The 25,990-nt window shown below is 31.8% G+C and overlaps 1 protein-coding gene across 3 annotated transcripts in view; it reads left to right on the forward strand.

Moving 5' to 3' along the window:
• Positions 1-795: 795 nt before the first annotated feature.
• The window catches only part of Dp (transcription factor Dp), a 128,264-nt gene continuing 103,069 nt past the window's right edge, over positions 796-25,990 (forward strand). The window contains exons 1-3 of one of the 3 annotated variants that reach the window (XM_085819616.1): positions 796-1,260; positions 11,630-11,757; positions 13,921-13,990. In XM_085819616.1, the coding sequence (XP_085675742.1) occupies positions 1,215-1,260; positions 11,630-11,757; positions 13,921-13,990 (244 nt within the window). In that variant the 5' untranslated portion in view covers positions 796-1,214. The remainder of the gene's footprint in view (positions 1,261-11,629; positions 11,758-13,920; positions 13,991-25,990) is intronic. The other 2 variants (XM_035373748.2, XM_035373740.2) reach the window with 2 other exon arrangements.

Below are 25,990 nucleotides of genomic sequence, written 5' to 3' on the forward strand. Positions count from 1 at the left end.
AATTTGGCATCTATGCACACCAACGATCTCGAAAGAAGTTTTACTTATAGAGCTGAGTGGTGTAAATCATGGAGAATTGTATTAAATTTTTTTTTTTACTTATTTATTATTAGAACTTTTCACAGAATTTTTGGACATATGCTGTAGAATTAATCATTACAAATCTTCATTTTGCCTCCAAATTATCTTCAAAACGAAATTTTCGCCATATATCTAATCAAATATACTAAGTTGAGAGATTTTAAAATCAATGAATTTTTATTGACCATTATATGCTTGTCGCTTTATTTTAAAATTACATGAAATGAATCTCTTTCAACGTCGTGAAATTTCGTAGATTATGAAACAATTCCTTCGTTGTCTCATTTTCCCAGAAGAAAGCTTTAAATTAAAATTCATACTGTTTTCTATCATAAAAGTAATAAAGCTTTCTATTATTATTATTATTATTATTATTATTATTATTTTCTTCTTCACTGTAAGTCATGTTAGCTGCAACCTCCATATTAAATGGACTATTCCATTTATTTTTTTACGCACTGTTTCCGTTTCGTATCTTGTTCTAAAAAATTCAAAATTTGTTAGAGAACCTTTATAGGATTAATTTGATAAAAATAATAGCATACTTTTGAATTATTAATATATACCCATTACACTGTGAAGAAATATAAGGTATTTTGTTATAAAATTTAGTTTAAGTACAAAAATTTTCATCTACGCATGTCACGTGAACTTAAGGTGACCAATCACGCTTATTGTTCGCACACCACCGCCAAGCTCGTTTGCGGAAAGCGAATCGTACGCAAGCTGCTCGATTTTCATTTCGGATCGAAAATTAGCGGCGGGTACCGCGTGTGCTTTTCTGCAAAGAATGAAAACTTAACTTTTTGTGTCATGTAGCGTTTTTCGCTGCAGAGCACATTTTGTTAAATTTTATGTTGCCTAGTTGTTGAAAAATATATTATTTAAGTATTGATTGAGTCGTAAAAGAGTTTTAAAAAATTGTTTTTGGTACACATGTTTTAGGTGATTTGATCGCGCGGTCGCCATCTTGATGTATAATAATCATTAATATATATTTTAAAAGTCTGTGACATTTATTTCAAGCTACATTTACTGAAACATTAAACACTGAAATTCGAAGTTTATGTCAGTTAGCAGTGCCAAAGATGCAATAAAGTTAACATACCTTTTTTGTAATTTAAACTATAGTCATGTCTCACACCTCGGCTTCTCTAGTAAATCTTTGGGAGTTCGAAGGTATGTTAATTATAAAACGTCTTATTATTTAAAAAAGTTTTTATATGAGTTTTTGAACTTCATGATCGTGTATGTGTTACACTTGTATTATGAGGGTCCAAAACGTTTTTGAAAGTCTTGCTAACATATTTATTTTTAATCAGTGAGTAATTACATGGAAGATGTATTATGAGCATTTCCTGTTACATGTAAATAATAAGCAAATATGCATGTTTTTCAAAAGGGCTCTTAGAGTGACCGGTGACGAAGTACATTTGTTTTTAAATGTCTAATCATTTTTAAATCGCTTCTATAATGCCCTTTAACACTATTTTCGTAATTTACAGTGGTAAGTTATGCCTGTGTGAAGGAATGCTGTAAAGATTTATTTACAGTTTTCTGTAATATTAATGGTATACACAGAGGATGTATTTCTGTGCTGCATTTTCACCACTTTTTCTAATAATTTAGAAATTATTAGAATTTTAATAATTTATTCTCACTGCATCTTATTTGAATTATTCTATTTTTTCTCTTGAAATTCAATAATGTTCATATCCGAAAATGAGCTCATAAATAATTTTTTCATCTGATTATAGTCTAAATTCTTGTTGAAGACATGATTGTTGAAAATTGGTCTAAAAAATTCTTAGGTTTATTTAGATTAATTAGTAGTTTATAATTTAGATTAAGCCTCTCTATCAGATTTGAGGACATTAACAAAACATAATCCCAAGTGAATAATTTATTTTGAAGTACATTTTAATAAACTGTTTTTATAAATCCATTAAAAGAACTTTTCAGATTTATGAATAACTGGAAATGATTGATTTTAATGCACAGTTCTTTGACTTTGCTTATCTCTTTATTATCATTTTAACCTTGAGTTTGCAGTTAAATAAAATATTCTTAAAAGATCTTCAAGTCAGTAATGTTTCATTTGCATTATCAGTTTTGATGCTTTTTGTAATAAACTTTTTTTTAAGTACTTATGTTGTAGCTTTGGCACTATGTATTTTAAGCTCAGCATTTTTTATTTTGCTGTGAAATTTATTTCATTTTCTATTTTTATCATCCATCCAAATTTTTTAAACTACATATTTTCATCTATAAAAACCTTCTTGTAAGCATGTAAATCTTATTTTTTGAAGCATTCAGTTTTTATGTTTTCATAAGGTTGATATAAAATTAACTATCAAATATTGCATACATTCAATATTGTGACATCAACAGGACAAAAAAATAACTGGTTTTTGTCATAAATGAGTATTTACAAATTTATTGTATTTATAAGATCTTAATTTTAAGTTAAAAAAGTTGAAAGAAAGTATTGTTGTCAGTGAAAATGAATAAAAATTTGAGGAAGTATAGAAATTCTTACTAAGCAATACTGGAAACTTAATTCACAGCTTAGTAAGTAAATTTGTCTTCAACATATAAATCTATGAAGGATATCTTTACAGAAAAGCAATATTTCCTTCCACCATATTGAAACTATGCAAGGGGAAAAAAAAAAAAAAAAAAAAAAAAAAATCAGATACGAAAATTTTTTAGGCCTTTTCCTTATCTGAAATAATTCTCAATTAAGAATTATGTTTAATTTTTTTAATAATATTTAACTCCAATATGAATATCAGATAAAAAAAGTGTGATTAAAACTTTGCTAGTGTACATAGCATAGAATTTTTAAATAAAGAATCTGCACAAAATGTTTCTTTAAAAACTGATTTTTTTTTACTGTGTTCTTTCACTCTAACTCTCTTAATTTTTACATTGTAATGTTTCTTGTTTCCACTAATATTTGTTAAAAGAATGCAGTGTTACTAAAATGTAATGAAATAAGATATGAAGATGTTGAAAAGGAATGTCAAGGTCTGTCACTAAATAAGTGGTATCAGTTGATACAATTTCTTAGAAATATAGATTGTATCAGCTTCATGTACTGTTATTTTGCAAAAGATTTATTGCTTTTAAATAATTATAATGATAATTAAAGATGAGGATTATCATTTAACGTTAGCAATAATATTTCTTCCTAAAAGAAATCACTTAAAATTTATTTCTAAGTATGAGTGATATTGGTTGAATAACTTAGTCATGTAATGTAACATGGAACATAAAACAAATCTTAAAATTTATCCCTTTTATGCATTTTGTGAATATGATAGTAGGTTAAAACTAGGTATGATTTGCTGGATGTGCTACAAACAAAAGAGTTAAAATTGATATATGTAATAGGATTGATTATACATATGATAAGAATCTAGTACCTTTAAAATTTAGGTTTTGGAAATTCTTTAAGAAGGGGGGTGAATGAGGCAGATAAATGTGAGAAAATGTCATTTGAATAAAAAATTTGGTTTTGTACAGTTATTTTTCACTTTAATATTATAACAATAATGATTATTAATGATTGAGTGACTGAACTAGAGTAAATTTAGGCTTAAGGCCAAAAGGATCTTGACCTTTTCTCACAGAAAATGAGCAGAAAAAATTTGACCAATAGTCTCTTTTAAGAGTTTATAATGTAAACGGGATTTTGAACATGATATATATATATATATATAAATAATTAAATTGAATCAAAGAAGAAAACAAAAAGTCTTTCCCCTCTAAAAATATAGTGTTAATTGTATTAAGCATATTTTTTTCTAGCTGCCATTACAATCTGATGATTTCGAATGACAATCAGTGCAGAGAGAAAAAGTAGATTTTTGAAAAGGATACCTTCAAAGTTGCTAGTGAAAGTTCCAGTTTTATTTCAGTCTTTAAAATTCTAAGATTATTTCTTGACTATTTTGCATTCTTTTAAAATGATAAGTTAGTCTACTCATTTCTACTTCCACTGTAGAAAGAAATTTTTCTATCTTTGAATGATTAAAATTACATTTAAGAAACATAAGATGTAAATCTTGATTAAATGAAATTGCTTTACTGTTCATTTTCAGAACATCCATGTAAATGATAAAGAAATTTTTTATAAATATATCTGCTTGTGGATCATGGAATTTTGATTTTTTAAGAGAAGAGGGGTCTCTATTTTAAATAAATTGGCAGATTAAAAAAATAACATTTATAAACAGTAAATAGTTAATTGTATGCTATTATTTTAGAGCACAGAGCAGAAACTTTTAGTCTTTTTATTAAGCTTGTGACTTTCTTGAAGCCTTTTTTTTTTATGGAAAGGGGGGGGGCTTTCCAGTAAAGTACTTGTATTATTTTATTATTTGATTGGTTTTCTTTTTAAATATTAGGTTTAAAGTAGTAGTTTTAAAGTCGAAAAAACTACTTTAAAAGATTAATTCATTTGTTGCCTTGCTAATTGCTGTTTTCAAAATTAGAAAAAATGAAAAGCTAAAATGATAAAAAAACATTAATCAAATAATATGAAAAACTGAATATTCATTTGATATTCAAGTGGAACTATTCCTAATCTGAAACATCTGATAGTTGTTTTGACTAAAATGCTGTAGGTAAGAGCTTTAGAATCTCTGCACAGAAAAATGGCCACATTACTATTAATATGCAGATATTTTAAGCAAAATATAATAATCGCATCACATTACATTGCATTTAACTATCATTCAAAGCTTTCATTGTTTTGTGATACACTTTTTGAAAGCTAAATTACAGTTCATTAATTTGCTACTCAGTATTTTAACTTTTTTTTAAATCATTTTTAATAATTTAACATATTAGATTGCTTCATAACTTAACAATTCATGTAATAATTTAATTCAAAAGTTTACTTTTTCAAATAATTTGCATGCATTGAAATATTCAAAGAAAATTTTATTCTTTATAGTGCAAAAATGTCTAAACCAAAGAACTAAATTTATAAATCAATATGAATAATCGTAATTATTGTGTTATTTGTCATAGTTTGTGTGAATTCAGTCTTTGATAATTTTAGCATTTTGAAGCAGTATCTTATGTATATTTCGAAGTTAAAATCAGAGCAATAATAGTTTTGTACAGCATTTGTTTTCTAGTGGTAGTAACTGTGTATCCACTCTCATTCCTATATGTAAAAAGAAAACAAATTTCACTGAATTTATCTTTAGAATTCTATCTTTTAGAATATCTTTTGTAATAACATCTTGTATGCAAATAATCACTCAGTGTTTGTCCATTTATAATGGTACTTATTTTTTCTAGAACATAGTAAAATTAATTAAATACATTCTTTGACTCATTTTTTAAATTAACTTTTATTTTAATAAATGAAGTAATTTTTTAAATTAGCTTTTAAAAAAAATTATTTTGTATATATACTCTGTCCAGAATCATTTTAAAAGGGTCTGTATGCAGTCTTTTATGAAGCTGGACAAATAGAGTTCCTTTACCTGAAGCATATTTGGATAGTTATCAAATTTTTATATGTTAATAGAATTAAATAATGTGTAAAAACAGACACAAATTTATTTTACTTTTGTTTTTATGTTATAAAAGCTTCTTTTCTGCTACAATTAAAATGACTATTATATTTCCATGACAGAAATGCCATCAGGAGGGCACAAATGCAAAAGGGTTAATGATGATAAAAAAGAAAAAGTAATATAAAAAGTTTTATGACAGAATTCAGCAACATAATTCGTACAAAAGTTTAAATAGACCCTAGAGTTAAACTGTGTTCTGCCAAGATGGTACTATGAGTATTTCTTTGACAATGTTCTCATAAGCTCTTTGACAATGTTCTCATAGCTTGTATCTCATTAATACTTAGCATAGATTTCTCTGTTGGCCAAATGCCATAACAGAGAATATTCTTTCAATAAGTGTGTTATATTTCCTGGAAGATAAAAAATGAACTTTATAATACTATTACAAAAGTTATATTCCTGAACCAGATAGATAGCTATTTCACAAAAATTCTGTAGCTATCTATCTGGTTCAGGAATGTTCTGCTTATTTTATGCATCTAACTGCCTGATGGTTATAGATTTTATAAGCATTATATACAAGATTTTATAAGCATTGAATATGCAGGTTACTTCTATTTCAGTGAATATGAGAATGAAGTTTCCATGTACTTCTTTCCATTCAGGTGTCTACTTTAGAACCCAATTAAATTTATCACTATTTCCTAAGCTGTACTTCCATGTATTGATATATTCTAAGCTGGTCTCTTAAAAATTCTCAGCTACCTTAAAAACTGTACCTTTATTAATTTCTTCTGAATCTACTAACACTATTAGTTTTTTTTAAAATCTCAGTTGTAACAAATCATTTCGCTTTTTCTCATTCCGAGCTGTGACTCTGAACGTGTTGGACGCACTTTGGTTTACTGCTCATTTTGCTACGAACTGACACATTCCCAAATTCCAGTGAGTTTACTTTGCTAGTTATTCTGAGTACTTCTTAGACTCCAGTGAGTGATACCTGAGGGTTTCATGATAAGAATGTCCTTTTTTGGGGGCAGTTAATACAGATGATGAAGATGATTTCTATTCAGGTGATTATTTTATATATATACTCTATGTCCCAAATCATATATACATTATAAACTTTTAAAAGGGTCTGTATGCAGACTTTTATGGAGCTGGACAAATAGAATCTCTTTACCCGAAGCATATTTGGATAGTTATCAGTTTTTTATATGTTAATAGAATTAACATATAAAATGATGATTTTCTCCGATTGTATGGATTCCAGACTCTCTGCCATGTACCTCATAACGTGAAGAATTTTTGAAGGACCCTAGACTCAGGAAAAAAAAAAAGTGAAAGCCAAAAAGGATAATGCTATTTCGGAGAAGAAAGTTGCGATTGAGGAAGGAACTGGAGAGGAAAAAATACAGAAATTAATGCAGGATTATGGAGAGGAAAAGATATTCTTTTACAGGAATTTGGAAATGAACACTTGACATGCCACAGGGAATTTGAAAAACAACTAAAGGCAGCTAAAACTCCTGAAGAAGTGGGCAATCTTGCGATGTATTTTGCAAAGAAAACTTCCAAGCTTATCAGCAAAAGACAGCGAACAGAACAAAGCACCACTCTCCCTGAAAAGGATAGTAATGGATTTCCCCCAAGAAGACTGCAAACGTACATGAAAAGCCAGTACCTATGGAGATACCGCAGGAGAACTGATTCCAGTTACTCAGGAAAATAGCAGAGGAAAGCCCTGTAGGAGGAGTCAACGATGTGAACTCGCCCCCACCAATTGTATTTTCTCAGGATGAAATTGATTGGATGAAATGTTCACGATACACTGTGCAGAGGCCCACGAATCCCAAATGAGAGGAAAATCGATTTTTGTCTACACCAAAAACCTGACTGACTACAGTTTGATGAACAAACTCCTATTGGAAAAAAAGACCCCCTTCCATTCCTACCAGTTTGAATTTGAAAAACCGATCTGTGTTTTCATGAAAAACAACCCCACTACTATTCAAGAAGATGCCATAGTTCAAGACTTGAAGTTCAGGATCTACCTTATTGAAAAAGTTAAGCAGTTTACCAAAAGTCACGAAGGACAAAAAATCAAGCTTCCCATCTACCTCCTGGAACTCAAAAGAACCCCAAAGGAAATAAGATCCACCCGCTCAATAAAATGTTCAGCTTCAACGTCGTATAGAAAAATTCAACCCCAAGGAAAGACCAGTACAATGCTACTGCTGCGAGCGGTTCGGGCACTCTCGATATTGTTGCAGTAATCCTGTGAGATGTGTTAAGTGTGGGCAACAGCATCGTAGTAATGAATGCATCATGAAACCTGAAGATAAGCCTAAGTGCATAATTTGCAGACTCTGCCACATGAACAGCTACAGAAGCTGCAGCGAATATAGGAAAAGGCTTGAAAGGAAAAGCAGCCCACCCCAGCCTGAAGCCCCTGAATTCTTTGAAGAAAATTTCCTCAGTTCAAAGACAGCCTCAATTCCAGCGAAGAAAAACACTCTTCAAGCCACGTACAGCGAGAAACTGCAAGGAAAAATCATCCCCCCCCAACCGAAAAACCTAAATGATGCTCTTATTGGATCCAAGACGAAAAAATCAACTCATTCCCAACTTCCATCATATCATGTATTGAAAAGATCAGAGCGGCAAAAAATTCAGCAGAAAAACTACAAACAGGATTTCAAGCAGCCATGCTACTCATAAAATTCGCAGAGTCAGAAGATTAGAAAAGATTTAGAAACACCCTCCATGACTAACCAATAGGAAAACAGAAAATCTCCACGACTATTTTCCGGACTTAATTTGCTTAAATTTCTTATGCAGTTTACCTTCTTCTCCAGAGGTGGTATACGAATGGCTCTCGTCATCGCAACATCTTGCGAGAATTCCTTGGAATTCTCTGCCAACATCACTCATGTTATGTTAGGAAAGTTAGGCCATCTCGCCATTCGTTACATACAGGATGAGGCTCTTACCCTAGGTGCATGCATGTACACACTTTTTCTGAGCCTTCACTTTTTCTGGACTTTAAATTGTTCATAAGATTTACATCAGTGTCTGAAGTAAAGAAAATGTATGTTTGTTATGAAGATAATCTATCTGTACCAAATGTTAACAGTGATTTCAAGCAGGAAGCTGCAAAGATTTCTCTCAACATAACAGAACTTTATTCTGGAAAAAAGAAAGACAAAGTCCATTAAGCATACTTATAGACTTCTGATGTAGGATTACAGGTTATGAACAGTAATTTATGACTGAAAATTAATTAAACGTACTTATAATTTATTAAAAGAGAATGAAATTGACATTTTCATAAAAATGATTGAGCAGTTGAAACGTGTCATCAAAAAGTGACCATTTCATTCAAAATGGTGTATATGGTCAGCCTACAGTGCAATTTTCTTTTATCTGCCTCTGTTTTGAAATCTACAAAGTGGAGTACTCTTGTATTTGATACAGCTTCCTAGGGAGGAAAAACTGAATAATTAAATCTTTTAAAGTTTTTTGTTAATTGGAAAATATGAATATTAATCTGAATTAATATGTTTGAAGAGGAAAACATGTATTTAAATTTTTGTTTATTTAACTATTTATTAAAGGCTTTTAAAATAAATTAATATATTTAAACCCACTCATGCAATCTGCACGTGTAAATCAATACGAGTTTTTAATGAAAAGACAATAGGTGCAGGAGGGGGGAATTCTTACATCATATCATAATTTAACTATTTTTTTTGTAAAAATGTTTATTTCCTGGTACCTGAATTGTTCTTAGATTGATGATGTAAATTACATATTCATGTTATACTTTTCCTAACTTGTTTCCATGTAGCTCATCAGCAGCTGAGTGATAAGATCAAAGAACACTGGCAGTTTGACATGGGTTCAAATGCCAGTGAACAGGCTGGTTAATGGGAGTTCTCACAGTCATCTGTATATGTTACTTCTCTCTGTGTGGTATATGAGCCAGCTTCTCTTAAAAAGTCCACCGCGAATGCCATAATATGAAGAACCTGACTAATCTGCTTTCATGTGTATATTTTTAATAAGAAAATTTGCTTTAAACTAATTTCTTGTTAATGCTATTAACCCCTTAAGGCACACATTAATTTCTAATTTTCGGTCAAAAAATCACCTATTTTTTTTCTTGCATAATCATATTCTCTAGTGCATTTTAAGACATGATCGACAAATAAAAGTAATTTTTAACTAAAAATTTAATTAAAAATTACTAATTTGATACCAATTCCTTGCTATATCCAAAATCTCGTTGTCATTATCTTCCGATTCACTTCCATCACTCAAGAAATCATCACTCTCATCGCTGAAACTGTCTGATAAATTGGCATATTCAAAATTGTCATCGTCAGAGTCGCTCGTTATCAGATAACTTTTTTTAAATTACAAAAACACTTAGTAATATAATTTGCAGTTAACTGCTTACTTTTATTATGTTTACGTAATAAAAATGGATATATTACCTTTTCCACACCAAACGACTACTTTATAGCAAAGAATTCCTAGCAAACTTATAGCTAATCATCAAAATGCGCCACGTGGTTTACACAAGAAAAATGCTGAATAGTGGTGCCTTCTATGTCAAATAAGTTTAATTATAATCTAGGCTATTTATTTTTACTGGAACGGATCTCAGACAAGCATTAGAAATAAAATAACGCGAGATACAAGGGCGCCCGTGTGAGACATGGGCATGTGCAAATTTGCCGGAAACTTTCGCCCGTGTGAGACACGGGCAAATGCGTTAAGGGGTTAAAGAACAGAATGACTGGTTTTGTATCCGTTGTCACTATTAGGCAGACCAGTAAGTAACCGAGCAGTAAAAGCTGCTGAACATTGGCAGTTGTTCAATCTGGGGGTTCAGTCCTGGTGAATGAGCTGGCTGCAGGGCTGTTTTTATTGTTTCTCCCGTGTCTAACTTGCATACGAGCCAGTTTCCTTTAAAAAGTACTCCATGAGACATCCCTACCCTTCCATTTAGTGCCTAATGGTAGAGGACGTAAAAAATAAATAAATAAAGAATCAGCAATAGATAAGAAGACTACATACAAGAAGTATTAAGGAGTGTTGAAGCTTTATAAAAAGAAAAGTTAAAAGAATTGATGATTGATGGCATAACATTTATTTGGTTTTATTTTACTGATCTGAATTTTCAAGAGAAGGTAAACACAATGAAGAAAAAACACATTAAAAAATGTGAATTCATTCCCTACTTTTTTTTTTTTAATTTAAGATTAAAAGTTAATTCTCTTAGGTGCTTACATATATCTTATGTTTTTTGTACATTACTTATATATCGAAGAATATTTATATAATTAAGATAGAAAAAGAAAAGTTTAGAATGTATATTTTTTGAGTTAAAGTCATTAAACAAATTAAAAGTGATCTCTGTATTTGTAATCTGGAAGGTTGTTCAGAAATTTTTTTACCATTATAAAAAGAGCTACATATAGTTTTAAGGTGCTTTGCATGCACTACTATTACATTAAATATTAAATGAAAAGGCTAACTTCTTTAGATATTGATATATTTATTAAACATGTATGTGTATAGCAAGAGCACTTTTATTTCATAATGAATAATATAGCTTTTTACGTATAGTTTATTGTGAATAATTTGGAGATTTTGGAAATATGTGATGTTTTTCAAAAGTATTCTTCAGCTTATATTGTTTCCTATATTTTCTGTACTTTGGAAAAGTTGTGATTAATTTGGAAAATGCAAAAAAATAAAAAATTGACATGAGTATTGCGTAAGGTTATGCAAATTTTTTTTCTTTAACAAATTGAAATATTTTTCCAGTGCAAAAAAGGTGATATACTAAAAATTAATAAAATATTCTTTGAAATCACTGAAAATAAGGAAATTATCATTCTCTACAACTGAAATTTTCAATAAAGATATTTATTCTCTCTGATGTGTTATGCATTTAAGCGTTGTGCATTTAAGTAAAAATAATATAACTTACTTAGGTCAAAACTCTCCTAACAACTCCAGATCAAATAAAAATTCTGGTTCAACAGCTTCCACTGTATCTCCACTCAAAGCTGAGCTCATAGAGTACTATCAGAAGCATGGTTTGGAAACTATAGCCAAAGAAGTGAGTCTTTTTTTTTTCCCCTTTTTATTATTATTTGTTGAAGGTGAGCATAAATTATCAATCTTGTTGTAATTGCAAATAAAGCTCATCTCTGGCTTGCCATTGTTTTTCTGTATTATTGCTTGGAGTGCAAATCAAAAATACAATTAATGCATTTAAAAAAAAATATTTTTGTAGAAAGTAAAATTTTATATATGAGCAGAGCTGTGGATAAAATTCACAGCATAAATACTATGTATGTTTCAGTGTTATCAGATAAATGTTGTAATAGGAAATGTGTTTTGAAAGAGTATGATGAGTGTGTGTATGCATATTTTTTTAATGAGCCTTGTATGCGCTAGGAAAATTTCCAAAGTATTATTCCCGTAGCAATCTCTTATCTCTGCTTTTGTGTACCAGTTCATTGTAACTGCACATGTAATGTAGCTTTAGAGCCTTGTGCTTCTGGGGACCTTGCACTGTTGTGTGATTATTAGATATTTGCCCTTAGCATCGTCATGTTTTACCTAAAACACTGTAAGAAAAACCATTTTAAACTAACTCCGGACGATAAAAGAAATAGGCAGTTCATAATGAAGATAGGAGAGAAAGTGTAGTCTGTTTTTGTAGTGTCTGGTTTGTGTACTTAGGTAAATGAAAATATTTTGGATAGATTTTGCAGAGAAGAAACATTGCCAAGAAATGAGGTTTTCCTATATGTATTTACTTTATTATTGTATTAACAACAATAATTATTATTTTATTTTTGGAGTGTGCATTATATCATTGCAAATGTAGCATTTTATTTCTACTGACAGTTAAGGTTCTGGATTTGGTTTTATATTTAACTTTGTAAGAAAAGGACTGTTTTCATGTTCATGCATGCTAGATGTACAAATAAAGAGGCTGTGAACCAGGGCTGGATATAGACTTGATAAGGCCCTAAGTTCTTTAAGATATGGGGCCCTTTATATGATATGTCAGTGCCAAATATGATTTTCGAATATCTAGAAGGTTTTTTGGTGGGCTTCCAAGAAAGCAGGAGCCCTAAGCTATATCTTGGGTAACTTATACGTAAATCCTGCACTGCTGGGAACCGTACAGTGATAGGGGTTCTGAGAGTCCTTTATAAGGTATTTCTCCTGCCTTCTTAGCATGTCTTCATAGTGTAGTGGTCTGCACTCTGGGCACGTATTCGAGGGGTCTGTGGTTCGATTCCCAGTGAGGGCGTTACTCATTTTTCATGACTCCTGCTTCCCCCCCCCCAAAATTAATGTCTCTGCAGTGGCGCCCGAACTAAAAGAGGTGGTGGATGACGATTCTCCACAACCAAGATTTGGCGATTGGGTCCCTTAATCCCCAGTCTCCTTTTAAAAGGATAACTATATAAGGTATTTCTCCCGCCTTCGTAGTGTAGTGGTCAACAAGCTCAGCGTGTATTCAAGAGACCTGTGGTTCGAGTCCTGTCAAGGGCATTGCTCATTTTTCATCTCTCCTGCTCTAAAAAATTCCTAATGTCTCTACAGTGGTGCCCAAATTAGAAGATGGTGAATGATGACTCTTCACCATCAGGATTTGGCAATTGGGTCTACTAAAACCCCAGTTGCTCTTTAAAAGGGAGAGTATATTAGGTATTTCTCCCACCTTCTTGGCATGCATTCGTAGTGTAGTGGTCTGCACCCAGGGCATGTATCCAGAGGTCCATGGTTCGATTTCTGGCGAAGGTGCTCCTCATTTTTCAGGTCTTCTGCTTCCAAAAAATCCTAATGTCTCTACACCTTAAAGGTTTCATGGTGTGCATGATTCTGTGAGAAAATGTAATGTTCTACTAAAGTGAGGTACTAAAGTGACCTTTAAAAGTCTGATTATAAGGATCTTTTGAAGAACTGTCTTCCTTTATGAAATTTTCTATAATTCATTGGTTTAACGTTGTTTAAAATAATAGTCAGTTTTAATAATAAAAACATTGTATGTTATAGTCTCTTTTTTGCTATTTAGACAAGAACCATGTTTATTTGATAAACACTTTCAAGATATCTTAAATTCAACTACTTCTACATTATAATTCAGCATTTGTACTTTCATTAATGAATTATGTTCTTAATTAACATAGACTAATAAGTATAGCTGTTTTTATGTTATTGGGTTGCTGTTTTTAAGAAACCATATGTATTTTATTTTCAGGTTGGAATAATTCATTCCAATGGTGAAATTGTAGGTAGTAAAAGTACCAATCAACCCAGAGAACTCAGAGGTAACAGTTTATCAAATTTCAGATATTTTTATTTCTTGTATGTTTTATAAATATATAAAGCGGGGGGGGGATTAGAAGTATGAATGAAGCTTCAACAGAAACATTAAGAGGAGTTCATTAGTCCTTGACTACTTTTAACCAGTCATGAAATTTGTTGTCATATATATTACCTTGTAGTTTAAAATATAAATTTTCTACATTGTTCTAGATATCAAATCATTAACTAAAGGTTATAAAGTTAGTAAGGAAATGCTCTGTAAATGCAACTCATCATAAGTGGGTCCTAAAAATACTTTGCTTCTGAAGAGATTAAAAAAATGAAGGAACATTTTCCTATAAATACTGTGTCTAAGAAAGGGGATCTAGATTAATACTAAAAAACTCGAGACATATATTTTTTGTTTTTGTTTTTTGATTTGTGTTTAGAAGTATTAAACTGTTCATGGATGGAAACTACATCTTGGAAAAAATTTATGAAGCCTTTTATGTTGAAATTTATTTTTACATTATGGAATAATTTGCTAACTGGCTGAAAAGGGTGGTTTCCATATTCAGTCAGCAATATATTAAAAAATTTCTTACAGTCTGTATGAACATAGGATACAAATGAAGCCCCCCCCAATTTTCTGTTTTCATTATAGAAATGCAGTTCTGAAACTTCATCAAGATTTTTTTAGATTTTCTTTTTTGGGAGAGGGCGAATTAACTTTAATTACAAAACTGTCCTTGATCTTGTTTTTGCTGGCATATATGCGAGTTTTGAATCCAGAGTATAAGCTTTCTGTTCCCCTAACAGGTTAGTTAAATTGACATCTCTTCCATGTCTTTTCTTTTTTTTTTAATGCCAGAGTATGTAATTTAACAAATTATTCCAGTCATGATTTCTATGATCCTGTTGTTGGGATTACTGTTGCTTGATTCACTTCTTTTTTGCCGTTATAACAGTCCAGTTTAATATGATGTTTTTAGATTAATGCAAATCCAATTTCAGTACAACAGTTTATATTCTACTTATATTCTTTTTCATTCTTCTGACTCTTCTCCATACCAAATATTATTTTGCTAAACAGAAAAATAGGTTTTCTATTCTTTTCCCATGGATTAATTTATAATTTGTTCTTAATCAGGAACTTGTTCTCTATTAATATTGATACAAAATATTTCTTTCTAACCTTTATTTATTTATTTTTTAAGTTTTAGCTAAAGTTAGAATTTAAAAAAAAAAAGTTATATTACAAGTTGTCCTTCCATTAAAAATAATCACATTATTATTATTTTTTTTTTTTAAATTTTTTTTTTTCACCAGATACCTTTTTTAAAATGACCATCTATATTTCCAGATGATTTTGGTCTTTTATAGAAGTGATCATTGTAGAGAGTTGATGTTCACTATGGATGTTTATTTATGTTTTTAGGAATTTTGGTCATTTATAGAGGTGATAATCTCTATAAATAGCTGGATATAATTTATAGAGGTGGAAGTGGTTTCCACTATATCTTCAGTTACAAATTTCTCAGATTTTCCTGAAGTTCCATTTTTCAAGTTTGATTAATATTTATGGATCTTTCCTTAAGAATTCTTGTTGGACCTGAAATTTTGAGAAGTTTAAGTATTTCATCTATGTTTTTATATTAGTCAAATTTAAATCTTCGTACTTGCAGCAAAATCTGTGTAAAGGAAGAAGTTAATAAATCCAGTAATGTTAAGCATTTTTTGCCTCTCTTTACCTTCCCCAAAATTATCCATTGCATTTCAGCTGTTGAATTATTTCCTTAAAGCTTTGTATATTCCCAATGTGATATTTAAGATTATAACTGAAATTCTCCCTCATCAAATTACAGTCTTTTCTCAATTCTCCTTTTCCTTTTGTCAATTCTTTTCTCCTTTTGCCTATTCTCATTAGTTTTCTTCTTTCTCATGAGATAATATTAAATTTTGCTTGTTTGTTTTTCTGAAGTTTAGAAGATCTGATAAAATTAATTTGCTTACATAGAATAATGGTACTTTTTGATTATTCCCCTTTGGAAAGTATTCACGGGACATAAAAAATGTGTGAAAATTGGCTACCACTGGCAATTGATTTTTTTGCCAAGCTAAGACATGAAAGAAAACAGCCATTCTCAGAAATGGCACCTAAAAATTGTATAACACAATAACCACTTAACAAAAATGTAAGAAATATCCGCAATAAAACACATACTTTTTTTTTTTACATTGTTCTGCCCATGTTCACAGCAATCTATTTCTATTTAAAAAACATCAGAGAAATGCATAAGCTTAGCATTAAGACAACCTCAGTGTTGTACATGGGTCAAAATGGACATGTGACGCACACATTACAGGGTTGCCACATGAATACTTTTTGGTAATATCGTGGGTTGCCATATAGCTATTTTAGTGACATGTTGTTTTGCCTCATGACTACCCTTTTGTCTTTTCTCAGTGGGAGTGGGGATAACCTGAAACTACAAAATAAAGTTTAACTTAACAATTTGCTGGTCACTACAAGGTTACCAAAGCACCTGGTGTTAAATCAAAATATCTCTGTCGATCATATATGCTTTTATTTAATGAGCAGTTTACATATAGCTATTCCTTTTTAATAAATAAATAAATAAATAAAAGCTGGATATTGACAGAGGTAGAAATGTGTGTCTGCATGTATGTATGTACATACGTATGAATGTGTGTGTACATACATATATCCACTGCCAATAACAGAAAAGTACTGAGGTGAAATTTAAAATAATTAAAAGTAGTTCTATGCTGCCCTGAGCATTGAATTGGATTTAAAATATTCTGAGAATGCTAAAAAGTTTTCTTAACTCTATTGTATGTGCTTATATTTAGTGTCGCTAAAAATCTCCATGCTTTTCTTAAATATTTCTTTGAATGGATATATAATTTTCCTGCCCACCAGAATAAAAAATAATTTTAACTGTGTTTTTTCTGAATGCGGTATATTAATATGTAATCTTTTATACATTGAAATTAAAATTCTCTCTTTGTAGATTAACAGTAAAAAATTTTCTAAATGTATAGCTTGTATAAAATATTAGACTGTAATATTAACTGTTATAGTTTCATTTAAATTCTTCTTCAAATATAATTTCTGATGCAAAAAATTTTTATATATGGAAATCGTACGTTTTGTACATATAATATTTTCTTGTATGGATTTTTTTTTTTTTTTTTTTTGTTGAAAAAGTTTCTCAATTATTATAATAGTACTTTTAAATTTTCCTTGAAGTATAACAGTGCCTATTGACGTTTCCTCACTAAATAGAAATATCTTTGCAGAATTAAATTTGAAAAATTAAGGTCTTAAATAAAGGTAGATTTATTACTGAATGTTACTATTTATGGAATTATTATTTTTTTCTTCTTTAATATATAATAATTTATGTTAATGAATCTCATCCAGTTTATGTTAACTCTTAAGCCAGAATAAAGTTGTCTGATGCACTTCATCTCAAAGTGTTCATTATTTGTGTGTCTGAATTCTTATAATAATAAGCTTTTTTACTCAAGCTTACTTATATTTATTAGGCTAATGCCGTAAGTTGTAATTAAAACACACTCATGTCCATAAATTAAGGATAATGCAAAATCAGGCAAAGGAAGAGTTAGAAGCAAAACAAATTTGACTTATTTGTAAAGCTTATTTATTAAACAAAAGGTAAAGAGCAAAAAAAGATGCTATATGTTTGATATTATTAAAAAAATTAGCAATTTTTACTCATTGGAGCAAATTATAAAAAAACCTATTTACAAAAAAAAACCAATATTACATGGTTGGTATGATTGTTAATACATTGTATGTCTCCCAGACGATGCAATACAGTCCATACAACGCCTAGGCATGCTGAGTATCAAATTATTGATCTGATCTTGGGGGATATTAACCACTCACAAAGCAATGCTTTCCGAAGTTCTGGTAGACATGTAGGAGGAGGTTGACGGGGTGCAACTTGTCGGCCAAGCATGTCCCACACGTGCTCTACTGGATTTAAGTCCGGTGAGAATGCTGGGCAGTCCATACGGGTGATATCCTCCGATTGAAGGCATTCGCTTACGATGCTTGCACGGTGAGGATGGGCGTTATCATCCATAAACACAAGTTGTGCACCCATGGCGCCCCGAAACAAACGTACATGTTGTTCCAGAATGACGTCCCGATAGATTTGGCTTGTCATGGTTCCAATTTGAACATGCAGGTCAGTTCTGGAACCCAGAATAATTCCACCCCAAATGAGCACTCCTGCACCACCCTAACAGTGTAGTTCAATGATGTTTTCTTGGTGTTAACGGGTACCTGGAGCTCTCCATATGAACGTCCGGCGAGAATCAGACTGCAAGCTAAACCTGGACTCGTCAGAAAACATCACACAAGCCTACTGTTACAGTGTCCACAATGCATACTCTCTACTTCAGGCTAACCGCAGGCGACAGTGAGTTGCAGTAAGTGGAACGCGCCTGACAGGTCTACGAGCATATAGACCAATCTGCTCTAAGCTTCTGTACACGGTCTGCCTTGAAATTGACGTACCATTGGCTGAAGAGAGCTGACGAGACAGGTCTGAGGCTGTGCTCCGCCTGTTGCTTTTGGCAGTAACTGAAAATACCGGTCCTCATTTGGCATCGTAACTCTGGGGCGACCTGTGCTGTAACGTCTACTCGCATTACCATCATATTGGAATCGTTGCCAAAGCCTGGAGATGACACTCTGGGCAATTTCAAGTTCGTCTGATACTTCCAGTTGGGTACGCCCACATTCCAGACGGCCGATAATTCTGCCACGTAAAAAATCATCCAAATGCGTCCTTTGTGTCATAACTATTCGGTTATTGCACTGAAATGCTTATAAAGCGCCTGCGAACAATTTTACTTCTTTGCCTGTATTCCTTATATATCACTCTCATCATTGTGACGTATCATCGGTGTCATCTGGTTACTTCCTGAAATTTGCATATGATTCTTGAAGATGTGTGCAGTGATTTTACAGTTGATATATTTATTTTAGAGTTCGATTTCCGCGTGACTCCGAATTATCCTTAATTTATGGACATGAGTGTATTTTGGGAGACAGAAAAAACATTGAACAGAACCAAAAATATTTAAAAATCAAATTAATTTGTATTTGTTTGGTACAGAATTATGTATTTGTAGGGTACTTTTCCTAAGTCAAAAGGACATAGAACTTCTTCCTGTGACTGGCAAGTAATCCTAATCTGTTAAATTCTTATTTAGATATTTCTGTTTGATACACATATTTTGATTATCATCATTCAAAACACATTAATGTTAACTATTTTCTTGGCATTGTGGGTTTCTTTAATGAATTGCTCATGTAATATTTTTTTGCTGTTCTTGGGTTAAAAAGTTCTGGTACTTAATTTTCACTTGTAGCTAGATATATTTCAGTTTTGAAGCTAGGAAATGTTTGAAATTTTATAAAAATATGTTGTTGTCATGTAATTTCTAACCTGCAAAATGTAAAAGACTGGGAAAAGCAAGACTATAGCAAGGCATTTTTGAAAATTTTGAATTACCTGGTATGATATTAGATGAAGATACTTATCTTATTAACAGTTGTAATAGATGATTGATATTAGCTAATATTTTAAAGAATTTCTATTTAAGCTATGCAAGCTATTCCCAAAAATTATTAACCCCACTATATAAGTGAGTTGAATTTTATGAACAGTTCTCAGATCTTCTAGTACTCAGGTTGAGAAGTTAAAGAAATATGTTAGTATGTGTATGTAATAACTTACAATCTAAACTGGGAAAAAAACTATAAAAAACTGGGTTTATTTTTTGAAATTTTGACTTTAGTCTGTTTTGTTTCAAGCATAAAAGTGTGAATTTTTTGATTGAAAATGTTAAAGTATGGTTTATGATTCATGTTACCATGTTTGATACTTTTTACACTATTTATCTAAGTTAGGGCCCACTAGTGGCCGAGCGGTAAAGTCGCTGAATACCGGTAGTTCTTCGGTCTGAGGTTCGAATCATGCGAATGGGCTGGCTGCATGGCCGTTTTCGTGGTTTTCCCCAAGTGTAATGTGTATACGAGTCAGTTTCCCTTAGAAGGTCTGCCACGAAGGCATCCCTCCTCTTAGGCAGAAAGCTCTCAAGGCTTTGCCATAATCACACATACACAATTATTAAGTTAGGATTTTATTTTATATGAGCCATGCTTGATACTTTAGAGGTTTATTTATCTGAATTAATGATTTTAATAGTTTGCGAGTAATAAAATAAAAGCAGCTAGTATGGGACTTCACACTGAACTAAAATATTAATACAGTCAAAAGTCGTTAATCTGGACTCGTCGGGACTTCAGCGATTCCGGATTATTGATTTTTCCATATTATAGATTATCAGTTTAAATCTGGTAAGATGGCATGCAGAAATTATAAAATTAAAAATATGAAACCGTAATTTATGAAATAAAGAGCAATTATGATCTAAAGGGTATCAAAATTTACAACAACAACAACAAAAAAAAAAAAAAAAAAAAAAAAAAAAGAGCTTAATATTTATTTGTTTACTTTATTAAAAATTTCTTTTAATGTAAGTTGTTTAAGTAGCTTTGTTTTATGTGCTAATACTTTCTCTTTAATTCTATAAACAGACATAATTTCTTGTTCAGTTACAAAGTTCCGCTGTTCAAGTCCTATAATTGCTGTGTCGAGAATACCGACTAATTTGTCAATCGAAATTTTTTCGTTTTCAATAACCTCTGGCACTTTCTTTGCTATCGGAAGCGAATTATAATGACAAGGAATTTGATTTAAATCATATCAAAGACGGAGTACCTCGAGATGAAATACTACATTTAGTAAGGAATTATAAGCCAAATAAAATAAAAACATCTGCCCTGAAGATAAGGATAGTGCTGACAGATCAACTTTTAATTCATTGCGCGCCGCGGCGTTAAAGATAAACAAAGTTTAGATAAACAAAGGATATGCCTTTATTCATTTTTTGCAGCAATTCAGCTTTTTGTTTAATGGACTTCGAAACATACTTTCGCTTTGTAGATCCTTTACATATTAGTAAATATATATCAGAAATTATATTTGACATAATCGAATGTTCAAGTTTACTTTTATAAAATTGCTCTAACAGTCTGCAAAAAATAATAACCCGAATCCAATTCGAAGATTAAGGAACAACGCAATCTGCAACATTAACTGAATTAGATAATTTTAGCTTAGTTTATACCGTCCGTTATACATTAAACGTGCATTCGTAAACGTATTTTGTGCACTCACATATTCGCAGCCGTAAAAGTCTCACGTCAACGCGACGCATGCGCAGAAAGTTTGTAGCTTTGAGGTCCGGATTATAGATCATTCTGGATTATGGGTGTCGGAATTAACAACGTTTGACTGTACTGAATTTGAATTGCAGCTTTCAGATCCTGTATGCTCATGAAATTTTAAATGGATATAGTTTAGCCTTTCAAATCTTTGTATTATCAGACTAGTATCTAAAATTATTTTTATTTGCACAAAAACATTTGATTTTTCAAAAACTATAGAATAAAATTGAAGGAGTTTATTTGCAATGACTCAAAATGTCTTAAGACATAAATAAAAAACTGGAAAATCAAATAGGAATCCACAAGATACTATTGATATAATTTGAAAGTCTAAATTTTAAGAATATGTGAATACCTCAGAAATGTTAAAGTTTGGAGAATGAAGTTGCATTTTTGAGTCTTATAGGCAGTGAGATAATCAAGGCATTAAGATCTGTAGAAGGCAAATTTCCTTATGCATATTCGAGTGGCCAGTCTCTTTGCATAGTGTTTTGAGTTTCAGTACTTATTAACCATTTTTACTTGATTAGACATGTACTATCATCATCATCATCATCATAAAAAAAAAGTTATATTGGTAATTGTAGTTGATTCTGAAAAGCAGTTGCTTTTCTCTGGGACTGTTCAATTTTTTTGGCAACAGTTTCAAGTTTTAAAATTATCTCTAAGAGGGCAGTGGCTCTTTTGAAACATTCAGCCATTTTACCTCTTTTATATTTGCCTACCCTGCTTCTGAACAGGTAGTAGCTCTCTGTCTCAGAGATTTTTCTAAATGGTGTACTTCAGCAGCATAATTTTATTTTTTAATTTAATGAACACAGAAATGAAATCTAGAACTGCAGAAGTTCAGAGGAAAACCTATTTGGAATAAAATATTTGCTTATGACATCATGTTATTGTTTTCATTTTAGGAATAAGTGAGCCAAATCGGATTTTAAAGGTGCGATTTGTTCATTACATTAAAAAAAAAAAAAAAAAAAAAAAAAAAAACAGATTCATTAGTTTCATCATAAAATAACATTTTCATACATTTGAAAATAATTTTGGTCAGCAATGTATTCTGGTTCCATGCTGTATTGTCCTTTTATAATTTTGTAAATAAAGTGGCACTTCTGTATGATGACTGCTTATGGTATTAAATGATTGTTGTTTTCTATTAAGATGGGGGCTTTATACAACTTGATTATAATGTTTATTTACATTCTTAGAAATACTAGTCAGTTTTGTATCTGGTTGTCTACAAGACATCATATAATGAAATTTTTTATAAGTAGCTGATTTAAAATTAATTCTGTAATTCATCTGGTGGTGTAATGCAGCTGCATATACAAACATGTTATCCTAACTTATTTTTAGGTACTATTTCTACAAAAATGCATGTAGTAAGTATGATGTAAAATATTGATATGATGACCAAGACTGGTTTACAAATGCCAGCTATGTTCTGTCAGTTATCTAAGTACAACAGTAATTTCTTTTCTCAGCTTCTGATCCCACTGCCTAGCTTAATAAATGTGTTCATAATTTTTTCTATGCACAATATAAACCAAACCAAGATTTTCGTAGCAAGTTCCTTCGCATAAGCTTATCTCTTTAGAAGCATTTTGCCATTATTAATCGACCTAAACAGAACAAATTTTCCTGTGTCAGGTTTTTGTTTCATGTTTTCCTATCACAGATGAGTTTAAAGAGTGAAAAGCATTATGTAAATAAGCTAACAATATTTTGCAGGAAAAGTGTTTTAACTTATCGATTATTTAAGGATGTATTAAAATCTTTTCTAGAGTATTACTCATTGTCATCAAATTCTTTCTACCTTTAAAAGTATTTTCTTTTTGGAAGAGCAAAAGTATTGGAAATTAATTTTCTACATTCTATTGGGGATACATGATTAATTTTTCACTGAAACATGTTTATATAATTTTTATATTATGATGTTAATTGTGACCCCCTTTTTTTTAAATTCCTGTATGAGATTTAACAATTATAGCTAAAATGTTTATATTTATTTTTCCCTTTTAAAAAACAGTTTGAAATGACTTAAAATTTTTTTTTCCATTTTGCATGATATGGAAATATTGCAGTTATATATTTTGGAAAGGTTCAATTTTATTTTGAGTTTTTGCATAAATCAGAATGTTTACAGCTGTCTATGTTTAATCTCATTTTTCTTTTTTGCATATTAGATTATTTTGCATTGAATAATGAAGCATGTAATTGAATTAAAATAAGGAATTGCACAAAATTGTATGTGATATATTTATAAATAACTATTCACAAGCATCAAGACAGAAGAGAAACATGCCAAAGTAAAGCATAACATTAAGCAAAGCAGCAACCTTGTATTTGGCATAGATTTTGTTAAGTATGTATCAGTTTTGAGGGCAGACAGGTACAGGTCATCCTCATCAGGAGCAAATAAGTCATGACTAAAGCTATGCCAAACACAAGGTTGTTGCTTTGGCTAATTTTATATTCCAAACTAAATGAATATGAATGGCATCTAATAGAGCATTTGAACTAGTCAATGTGTAAAAGCATTTGTTGTCTAGAAAAGTTGTCTTCTGTAGCATTCATGCAATCTCATCACATGTCTGCAGCATTTGTGTATAGCTATGTAATCCATGTGGTATTTGATTTCAATGAACGACACATTAACTAAGGGTATGCTGATTTATTTTGTAGCATTTGTTATGTTACATAAATCGTACTTTTGTTATCATGGTCTTTATATATATAATCTATATATATATATAATCTATATATATAAATGAATGTTTGTTTGTCTTTTATACAAATCTACAATTTAATTCTGATCTTTATCCAACACATTTGACTTTCAAAACAAGAGGAAGGTCATTGTCTACATGAGATTTCTCTAAACAGTCCATGGGGTCTGCACTTTATATACACATACACTGCTCGACATTGAAAATGCAGCATCAAGAAGTAGTGGCCAGAAATTTATGCAAATTTTAGAGTAGACGCATGTCACTGAGCTATGCGAATGACGTGAAATGCGCAGCTCTCTGACGCAGATATAAGGGAAGGAACGTGCAGAATGGGCAATATTCGTGATGTTATTTCTGCCAGACGAATTATCGAAGAAAGTTGGTTTTTGTCCCTAAGGATGTGTGTAATAGGAGGTAATGCCAGGCCGCCCTCAACGAAGGTGTTTCCAGCAGATAGACGATTTTACGAGGGATATGGTGATCGGACTGAGAAGGGCAGGTTGGTCTTTACATCAAATCACAGCTGATACCCACATGGATGCGAGCACGGTGCGTCAGCTATGGCGAACATGGTTGGAACAAGGAAATGTGGGAAGAAGGAGGGGCGCAGGTGCAGCCAGAGTGACGTCAGCACGCGTGGATCAATGCATCCGCCGACAAGATGTGGCGGTCCCGCAAGTCACTTGTACCACGATTCTGCAGAATGTGCAAGATACCCTGGATGTTCCCGTGTCAACCAGAACCATTTCCCGTTGATTGGTTGAACGTGGCCTGCACTCACGGCATCTGTTTAGAAGACTGCCATTGACCCCACAGCATAGACGCCAACGCTTAGAATGTTGCCGGACTGGAGCGATGTGGATGACAGATTGGTGAAACGATGTGTTCTCAGATGAGTCACGCTTCTGTTTATCCAGTGACAGTTGCCGCATACGTGTGTGGTGTCGATGTGGAGACAGATCTAATCTGACAGTAACTGTGGAACACCCCACCACGCGACAATGGGGCGTAATGGTTTGGGCGCTATTGCCTACGATTCCAGGTCACCTCTAGTTCGTATTCAGGGCATTATGACGGTCCAACGATACTTGGATAATGTACTGTGGCCGGTGGCAATCCCCTACCTTCAGGGGCTGCCTAATGCAATTTTTCAGCAGGATAACGCCCCACCACACAGTGCTCACATCTGCCAACATGCTCTGCAAGGTATACAGATGCTTCCCTGGCCACCGTACTCTCCTGACCTGTCACCAATTGAAGATGTGTGGCATGTGATTGGACGCCTTTTGCAGACTCTGCCCCTGCCTCGTTCAGAAGACGAACTGTGGCAAATGGTTGAAAGGGAATGGAGATCCATCCCTCAGGACACCATCCGCACTGTTATTGACTCTATGTCTAGACGTATTTCTTCGTGCATCGCTGTCTGCGATGGTCCTACATCCTACTGAGACGGCGTCATTCTCGCTCTGTATTGTGACTATCATTTTGAAATAAAAATCACTTATTGCTGCTTGCTGTCTCTTTTCTCCAAATTTCATCACTTTTTGACCACTCCTTCTTGGCATTGCATTTTCAATGTCGAGCAGTGTATATTTGACGCTAATTTAGAAAACTTTTGAGTAAAAAGTCGTTAATTTAAAAGTTTTGCTTTGCCAATCTGCAAAGCGTAAGATATGTGTGTTTCAAATTTAATCAAAAAACTCAGGTATATAAAAAAAAATTGTGTTGCCACTTGGGGAAAATGCAATTATATTAATTTATCTCGAATTTAATTAACTCTGCTGTGTTGCCACTGCTCAAATTAAAATATTTTAAAGTGTGCTATCGTTTAGCAGAGCATAAAATAATTAATTTTTAATGCATTAACACATATGTTATTGCATCACATGCATTTTCTTTGCTTTTTGAAAGTGAATTTGTAATATTTGTCACAT

Source organism: Stegodyphus dumicola, chromosome 1, assembly GCF_044657685.1.
Source record: "Stegodyphus dumicola isolate Sdum_Otavi_A_Nest chromosome 1, ASM4465768v1".
Lineage (NCBI taxonomy): Eukaryota > Metazoa > Arthropoda > Arachnida > Araneae > Eresidae > Stegodyphus > Stegodyphus dumicola.